The sequence below is a fragment of the Scatophagus argus genome, chromosome 22, assembly GCF_020382885.2.
Source record: "Scatophagus argus isolate fScaArg1 chromosome 22, fScaArg1.pri, whole genome shotgun sequence".
In the NCBI taxonomy this organism is placed as follows: Eukaryota; Metazoa; Chordata; class Actinopteri; family Scatophagidae; genus Scatophagus; species Scatophagus argus.
Window position 1 is genome coordinate 5,901,732 of NC_058514.1, and position 9,152 is coordinate 5,910,883.

At 45.4% G+C, this 9,152-nt stretch overlaps 1 protein-coding gene across 1 annotated transcript; it reads left to right on the forward strand.

The window, feature by feature from the left end:
- The first annotated feature begins 285 nt into the window (after window positions 1-285).
- Window positions 286-8,818, forward strand: btg1 (B-cell translocation gene 1, anti-proliferative). The gene is made up of 2 exons (XM_046378575.1): window positions 286-732; window positions 4,413-8,818. Exons 1-2 carry the CDS (start codon window positions 588-590, stop codon window positions 4,814-4,816), a joined length of 549 nt encoding a protein of 182 aa, XP_046234531.1. The 5' UTR covers window positions 286-587; the 3' UTR covers window positions 4,817-8,818.
- Window positions 8,819-9,152: the final 334 nt, after the last annotated feature.

Below are 9,152 nucleotides of genomic sequence, written 5' to 3' on the forward strand. Positions count from 1 at the left end.
ATCATGTGAGTTTTCTGTTTGTTCTTGTTGGCTTTTGTTTCCTTTTCTTTGCCACACCCCCTACCCCCGTTCCTCCGACAGCCTGTGAATGCAGCGCGATTTCATGCTGTGTGCCTCTGTTTATTTTCAGAGCGGTGACGTGTACGCTGCACTCCTCCTATATGTGGCTCGTCAGACTGATGGCGGCTCGGGATTGGTCAGCTGTTGTTGCTGTAGCAGCTTGTGTGGTGGCTGTGGGGAGGGAGGGGGCGCTATAAAAACCCGCTCCCTCACTCGGAAAGCTTCACTCTGGAGGAGGAAAGTAATCAGGGAGGGTCGTGAGACTTGGCAACAAGGGACCTCCCCCCGCCCCCAACTGCCTGTATTTACCAATAACAGGCGTCTGTTTCCCAGCACTGAACCGTCCTGGCACACGGACTCTCTGTCTGAGAAAAGAAAAACTCCCCTCTACCTCGACAAAATAAATGCCAAGAGCAACAACACAGGCGCCATCAGACAAGGATCACTCAGAAGTGGAGACGAACAGTCGGACAAACACGTAGAGAAAAACAACAAACGCGCGCGGACCGTCGCCGTTGCCTTTCTCAATGCATACCCTTTGTGCCCGGGGAACGATGAAACCAGAGATCAACGCCGCCGTCGGATTTCTGTCAAGATTTCTGAGGGTAAAAGGACACGTAAACGACCGACAGGTCCAAACGTTCAGCCAAAGCTTACAGGACATTTTGGCAGGTAAGAAAATCCGAGAAAATATCTACTTAGGCTCTCAAAACACCACTTAAATCACCTCATGTTACAAACAGCAGTTTCACGTGTTAAGTTTAGTTTTTATTTCAGCGATAAGCGCTAAAATTCGGCTTCTGGTTGGTTTGAGAACGAGTCAGAAGAAGCCTTTCTTTGTTCTCCCAACTATCGCTATCAGCGCTACGAACGCGCACCACTGTTTGCGCACGTCGGAGAGGGAAAAGCAACCGTTAAAGTGTGAGCGCAGCGAGTGGCCTTGAGACAATCGGTCGACGTTAATAGAGGAATTAAATCAATCGAATAGAATATCTTTGAGAAATGTTAGGTTTGAGCAGTTGTTTGGAAGAAAAAGGCGAAGAGGAGGAGGTGGGGGTGGTGGGTACGAGTCGCTTGGCTCAAACAAGGAAGTGCGCCTCGGTCGATAAAGCTCTCAAAGAACTGAGAAAAGCAGCCTCCTGTGATCTCCATTACGTAATGCATCGAAGGACACGGGTTAACGTCGAAAAACGTCCGATTTTAGAACAAATATGACACGTAGAAAAGTTACGGTTTTTGTTTTTTTCCATTACGCGTAAATAGAAATGTAATAACGACTTTGTTTGCGTTTCAGTGGTGTAATACTGACTTTATTACGCACCATTTGCTGTTCTTTTTGGGGTTTTTTTACTTTCTACATGTGGCTAAAAAGGTTAACCTATGTTTTGCCTCATCTCCCATTCATTTCAACGACACAAAACATCCACTCATTGTAGCTAATGGATTCATGCTGACTGTTTTCTCATTTATTTTCCATGAAATCAAGTCTAAACGTTTTCTTAGTTTGACCTAAAGGCCTAACTTGAGCATTACAGAACATTGTGAGTGTTTTGTAGGGACCAGTGTGGCTCGGGGATTGTGACTGCTGCTGTAAACACATTCCAGTCTAAGGGCTCTAAAGCTGCCATACATCTGCCTCCATCTACTGAGCACACACACAACAGCGGATGACCTACATTTCCTCCATAAGGAGCTCGCTTACGCAAAGGCACATCTTTGCTTTGCAGTCCATTTGGCTGTCGGTTGAGTTTCCCAGTGAGACAAAAGAACCGAGTGATGATGTGTGCTGTTGTTTGTGAAGAACTGGTGGTTTTGGTTGATGCAAAGCCTGAGCTTAGATTTCCCTTAAAAACGTCCATTAGGCTTCAGTTCAACAATGGTGTTTGTAAACAGACAAAAAGTTGGGAGTTGAATGGAGTCGGCCTTAAGGCCTGTGTGTGTGGGGGAGGGGGTGTTTTGATGGGTGCCTATAGGAGGACAGTAAAGACGAGGGCAGAGCAGCGTAATCAGGGAGGAAATGGAGGGGGAAGTCCACTGAAACAAAGCTAATCCACCCTGTGTTTAGTGCACATTAGTGTTACCAATTACATGGTTTCATCTGATAGGTCTCTGTATTTTGAAACAGCCATTGCTGAAGATCTAATAAAAATGAAAATATAACAGGTTTGATTTTGAGCACAAGGCAAGCGTGTGAAAACAAAGTGAGCGTGTGGTCGTACCCTGTGGGGCTTGCGGCTACTAAATTAGGCCAGCCAGAGCTCTTTTGTGCCTGGAAACATCACAGTCACTCACTATTGTGTCTGTGAGCGGAAAAGCAGAGGACCTCGCTTCTCTTGTTTGTGCTGAGCGAAGGGAAGTGGAGAAATTGGTCCCAGCGACCAGATTGAAACCACGATAGTTGTGTAATTGTAGTTAGCAGGATTTTGATTCTTCCGGTTTATGGGCGACGCAGATGTTCTAGAAAACGACCACAATTGGAAAATACCCTCGTGCCTCTAGTGTGCAGGGTCAGCTACACTGAATAAACAACCCAGTTTCGTTAAACTCTTTAGGCTAAGCACACATTTGTCTGCTTGCTTTTCCGTTTCCCATAGCCTCCTCCCCCTCCTCTTCCTCCCATGTGTCCTGGTTTTTAAGAATAGGTCCTGCTGAGCTGATCCTTACCCAGCTGCTCCAGGGTTTGTAGGTAGCTGCCTTTGTGGCTCGGTCCGAGGCTGAAAGATCATCCGGCCTCTTGTGCTCTTTCATGAGCGCCAGCCCCTCCATTAGCTCAGTGGTATACAGCCCTCTGTGATAAGACACGGTGGGGGAGGAAGGGGGTGTTATTGTCCTGTGAATGCATACAGGTGGCCTCCGGGACCCAGCTTGAATGCTGGCCTACTTTGTTTACCCTGTTTTCCACTGGTCACAATGAAATTAGAATCAGTGGGGATTCAATATGGATGAGCCATGTCAGAGTAAATGGCAGGTAGGGTAGTTAATGTGTAAAAAACTATTAAATGAAACCGAAGAGATGAAAAAACTATTCTGGAAGCAACTAGAAGACTTCTATCCCAAAAGTGAACTCGTAAGGAAAGAGTGATCCATATTTTACTTCCTCATACACCCAAAGTCAGGCAACCAGCAGCCTTTCCCTCTCATCATCTTAACCACTAAAATGCCTGAAGCATTTTGCAAGTGGCGTCACTCTGAATCACCAGTTTCACCGCACTTTAAAAACACTAAAAACACCACACAGAAGGGGGGGGCAGCCCCCCCCTTAAGAGGCGGAGTCTGGTGTCCCAGATGGCTGGCCAGGACTTCGACACTTTTGGTGTTTTTGTTCAGCCAGTCGCGGGAGACTTTGTGACACTGACGACAGCCAGGGGAGGGATTGGGCAATCCAGTGGGCCTCTTTTTGTCACGTAGGCCCAGGGTGCCGCTGGCCGTCTGTTTATGGCTCCTTATCAGGCCTGTAACAGGTGCTGATGTTTTTCTTTCCTTTCTTTTTCTACTCCACATGGCTGCACCCTGTACTTTTATTGTAAGTAAGTTTATTATGGCCTTTGTTTTTTAAGAAGGTGAGCGCCAAATCGCAACATTTGCAAACAGTCCACAGGAGCAGCTGTGATTACAAAACATTAACAGCACAACATTGAAGTGTTTGCTTGGCAGAAATCTTTTCATCTGCTTCTTGTATCATAACATGTTTGATTTGTTTTGTCAGAGTCCCATCTTGTTTTACAACCACTTAAGTTCCCCACTGACAAAAAAAAGCTGCACATGAGATTAAGATCTGCTCCTCTTAATCATTAAGCGTGAATCTTGTTTCACATTTGGAAACGAACCAGATGTATGCAGTCAAACAACACACAGTGACGCTGTGTTCAAGATTAAATGAATAAAATAATCTCTAGCACCTGACACCATACATCTTTTTTTTGTGCCTGCTGACCAAAACTTCTGTGCTCCATAGTAGTTAATACTTTGTGCTCTGTAAAGCAGCCACCCCCCCCCCCCCCCCCCCCCCCACTGGTGATTTGATTGCCTATCAGTTATCTAAATTAAGCACATTATTATGGGTTTGTTTTTTTATGATGCTTGTATCTGTACCCAGACAGTTTTAACAGCCATAATGTTTTATTAATCACAAGGTACAGTCTCTACTTTTATCTCGACCTTTGTTCTGCCATCTGTAGTCTGCAGGATTTCTGCTACTCAGCACTTAGTGATATATTTGTCCCCTCTTCTCAGAGTCTTCAGGATTGCATCTGACATGATTTTGCCCACATTATGTTATTATAAGCCGTCTCATGATGGTTGTCGTCACTAAGCTGAACTTTGTCTCTGTCCTCTCTCTTCTGTCCCTGCAGAGCAATATAAGCACCACTGGTTCCCAGACAGACCCTGCAAGGGTTCAGGTTACCGCTGCATTCGTATCAACCACAAGATGGACCCACTGGTGGGGCAGGCGGGCCAGCGCATTGGCCTGACCATCCAGCAACTCTACCTGCTGCTGCCCAGTGAGCTCACGCTGTGGGTGGACCCCTTCGAGGTGTCCTACCGCATCGGCGAAGACGGCTCCATCTGCGTCCTGTACGAGTCGCAGCCCTGCCCCCCAGGAATGCCGGCAGCAGCCACCGCCAGCTCCCCCTCAGGAAACAGCGGGGCGATGAGCCCCATGGTGGACAGTCACATCAGCTGCAAGGAGGAACTGATGGTGCTGGGCAGAACCAGTCCCTCCAAAGCCTACAATATGATGACTGTGTCCAGTTAAAGAGGCACGCCATCACACCGGCCTACTTTTTTTCAGGGTCACACCGTGGCTGGTCACATCATATGACCAGATCAGGGTGAGCCTTTTTAAAGCTAAGAATATGAAATGAAATAGTGAAAGAAGAAAAAAGTAAAAGAAAAAAAAAAAACAGAGGATGTGGCCTATCGTCCAGGTGATGGAAACCTCGTAGGTTTGATATTTTTTACCCTCTCTCCCCATTATCATCTGTTCTGTTGTATCATTGGATCAGCTGGGCACTCCGTTTTCCAGGAGAGGCTTTGTGGAAATGGAACTGTTGGGGCAGCTAAACTCACCAACCAACCAACCAACCAGGATCCCCTGTGGAGACAGGCTTTGCCTACCCTTACCCCCCCTCCTCCCGACTGTAAACAACATGGTGATCAGCTCCATCTCTGAAGGGGCTATCTTAGACTTTGCACTTTTCTTACTTGTGGTTACTATGGGTACATTCAACACACCGCCGCAAAAACACCAAAACCTAAATTTTTACCAGGAACTATCCCTTAAATTTCAAAATCCAGAAGTTCTGTCCTTTTTCATTTGTTGTGTTTCCTGGGATGGCGGCAGGGGTGGGGTGGAGGTTGAGGTTTAGACCTGGGTCTTTCACCATCCAGGCTCAAGGTAAAGAAACACCCAATGAGAGCATCTCTATTTTCTGTAAAAAAAAAACAAACAAACAAGCAAAAAAAAACCCCACCATTTTTGGACCACTGGGAATTATTTTTCTTTATCTTGTAGTTGGGGGGTTTTGGTCTAAACTCTTCCTCCTCTCCTCTTCTACCACCAACACCGAGCCTCAGAAAACCCTCATCTCAACCTTCTCTCGGCCCGTATGTAAGTGCAAGTGGAATGTGTTGTGACACCTGTTACCTATGGATATCAGTGTGTCCTGTTGCACTGTCGCCCTTCCATCACGCATGTGTGTGTAGCTTTTCGGGGGAGGGCAGGGGATCCGTCTCCTCCCCCTCCCCTTAGTTAATGAATGTTGTTGAAATTCACAATCAAGTTCCCGTGTTGTTGATTTTTTTTGCCCCCTTTTCCTTCCACCTTGTCATATCCTGCATCACCAAAATTCAAAGTGTAGCAAAGGAGGGGGCCTGTTTTACCCAATCTTTTGGTCACGTGGCCCAGTTAGAGTTGACATTGAATGCACTTTGACGTTAGATTGTGTGGGATGTGTAATTTTAGAGAAAATCGCCTGCATTCCATCCATTCGAATGTCACCTTTTCACACCGTTTTTATTGCCCTCCTGATTTTTAGCTGTTTTGTGCATACTGTAGCTCCCATGTCTGTTAGATCGGGAGTGTGCAACTCTGGATTTCGAAACCCTCTTTTTTTTTTACACTGTATTTGAACATTTCAGAGCTGTATGTGGAGAGTGGTTTTGGTGGTATGTTAGAGACTTTCTGTCATCCGTTCATATGGCACTGTTCGCTCTGGAAGGATGCAGAGCTAAGCTGTTTCCCCCTCAGACACACACACAGATGGTGTATTGCATTGCTGATAGAGGAAGAGTTAGTCTGACAGGTCTGGACTAAGTGATGGCTGGGTGAGACTTTGGCCAAATGGAGGTCTGGAGCACCGACTGTTCAGAGATCAACTTTGACTTGAATTCAAAAACACCAGGCCTCATCAGCCTTCTATTTTCATTTGCATTAGCTATTCCCAAGGTCAGGGGAGAGAGTTATCCTTATGTGTGCATTGGAGGTGCATTGCCTTGCGGAGACCTCATTGTCATGAATTATGAGCCATTCGTGATTTTAAACTAATATCAGGCTTATGTGAGCCAGCCTGGTTCACTATGCTGCCTGGACCCTCATTGGAGGTGTCCCTTTTCCAACCTGGCAGCTTCAAATCCTCCCCCTCACCTCCTGCTGGTGTAGGGGGGGTTAGAGTGCCTCAAGTGCCACATATCACCCCTCAGCTCAGACCTCCTGTTCAGCCAAAAGCAAGCCAGCATGCTGCTAGCTGACCCCCTGTGGATGCAGGTAGACTTAATGTGACACATATCATCATCCATCACCGTGGGGAGCTGGGTAAGGAAGGCAGGGACGGGGAGCTGGTGTGAGAGAGGGGGGGCCAGGGCCGGACTCCTTTTTGTCCAGGGCAGCTAAAATCCCTCCAGCCCCCCCTCTGGACTTATTAAAACATCCCCCACCCTGACCAGAAGCCCTCAACCCTCCCTCAGCAGTGATGGATAGAAAACAAACCAGCACACACGCTTGGCGTGCACAAGCTGCACTAGGGGGACTAGTGAGAGATGAGGAAACATGGATCAAAGATGAAGAATTGAGGGTACTAGGCCATTGTTTTCTGTTTTCATCTCACTGGATTGTGCTAAACTTGATTACTGAGTTTGAGTAGCGACTTTGTTTACATGCATATGAAAGGATGTGATGGCTGTCTGACGTACCCCCACTTCACCCCTGGTTCTGGGGCTGAGTAGTTAACGGCATGCAGGAACAGATGCAGGGACAGCTTCGGGTGTTGCTCGGGCCTTAGCCGCTGGCCAAATCTGTCACTGGATGCCGGTTCACCGCTCATCACCAGCCCGGCGGGTGTTTAAGCTCCCCTAAGCCTGAGAGGATCATGGGTAATAGAGCTATAGCCTTTGACGCACTGCAAACCCCTAACCCCCCTCCCCTGCCCTCTGCTGATACTCCCTTCAGCAATCTGTGAAAAGCAGTGATTCCATGTTGGCCAGATTGAAAGGAGCTCGCTGGGGTGGAAGCCCAGAGCTTTGGTTTCCATGGTGGACACCAGTTTTAAAATCACGCTGCTCCATTATAGCTTTTTTTTGTCATGAAACAAGATGTTATGAGATTGGTCTATATTTCAGATGCGAGATGATCGTCTCGTCTCACTTTTTTCTCGATCTATTTTATGGTCACACTATTAGATTTCTCATCTTTCCACTCTGTCATCCCCATTTTCTCCTCTTCATCCTCTTCCTAAGAGGATTTTTAGTCTGGTGATCTAACCCACTTTTAACAGTCCTTGTTTTTAGAGCTAGAAAAATTCAAAAAAAGTAAACCCAAATCCCATTCGACACCATCTCAACTGTACTACCAACACCAGAAGTGGTTCAAATCCTCAGTAATGTTGAATATTTCAATGGCATCCATTCAGCTCGTGCGCACATAGGTTACAGAATTGTCGTGAGAGTGCTTTTAAGTAGTCAGAGGTAAAATAGCACATTAAAATGCACTAAATATGTCAAGTTGAAGTTGTGACTTTTTTTTGAGACGTGAGGAGTCTCTCCTGGAATGTATTGCCAAACTCAGGCCTCAGACATTCAATAAATACCCTTGTGGAAAAGTTGTGCATGTTAAGACATGAAGCAGGAAGGGAACAGCAGTTTTGTTGTTGTTGTTGTCAAAATTGTCATTGATTAGTTGAATTATTGCCACTTTCACATTTGAGGTGTTTTACATATTGTAGAATGTATTGTAACTGTACAACAAATGGTAGAGTACATAACATTACACATGGGAAGTGCCAATAATTGCTATCCAGAGGTGTTTTTAGATGTATTCCTTTTTTGTATTTCATCTTTTAACATGGATAACGCTTTTCGTAAGTGAAGCCATTTGTGATGGGAGTGTTGGCAAGGACCAAAGTTGTTTTGGTAAAAAAAAATAGTTTCCATGATCTGTAAGTGTAGACGTATCCTTTGTTTTTTTTTTTGTTTGTTTTTTTCCCTTTTTCATTTTTTTTCCTTTTTTTTCTATTTACCTACAAAACCAGAAAAATAGACAAAAAAATCTGAGCTTACCCAAGAAGAAAAGCTGTCTATCTTGTGATTTCATGTCAGTACATCTTTATCGTGTTCAGTTTCTTTTCCTTGGGTATGTTGTGATGAACTGCTGTAAATTTGTACAGTTCATGTAAATTGATTGTCTGGAAGTTGTACAGATTTCTATATTTTGGAAGAAAAGTTTTTTTCTCTGTAATAAAAGATTTCCTATCTTGGCATCATATCCCCTGTGAGCTGTGTCATTATTTGCTCAGTATTATTAAAAGGTTACAGTTTTAAAGAGGCGTTAGTCATTAAGTAGATCTCATTAGCAGAGGTTTGTGCTTTGCAGTTTATGGGTTACTAGAAGGAGTATCTTGGGCTGTATGTTGTACATTAAGAGCTACACAAACCTAAATGCTGATGTTGGGATTTGAGCAGGCCTTTGAAGACTTGGTGGGCCGTCGGTGATCAAGTCAGCAGCTCTCTTGCCTCAGTAACATTTGTCCCTCTCTTGGGACAGTAAACTGCACTTTATGCAGTAAGCTTTTAGGTCACACACTCCATAAGCACATGAT

What these genes read in the sequence shown, in the direction of transcription:
- btg1 (XM_046378575.1), top strand. Translation starts at nt 588, where the DNA reads ATGCATACCCTTTGTGCCCGGGGAACGATGAAACCAGAGATCAACGCC. An exon ending in CTTACAGGACATTTTGGCAG is followed by an intron (nt 733 to 4,412) that starts GTAAGAAAATCC and finishes CTGTCCCTGCAG; the next exon opens with AGCAATATAAGCACCACTGG.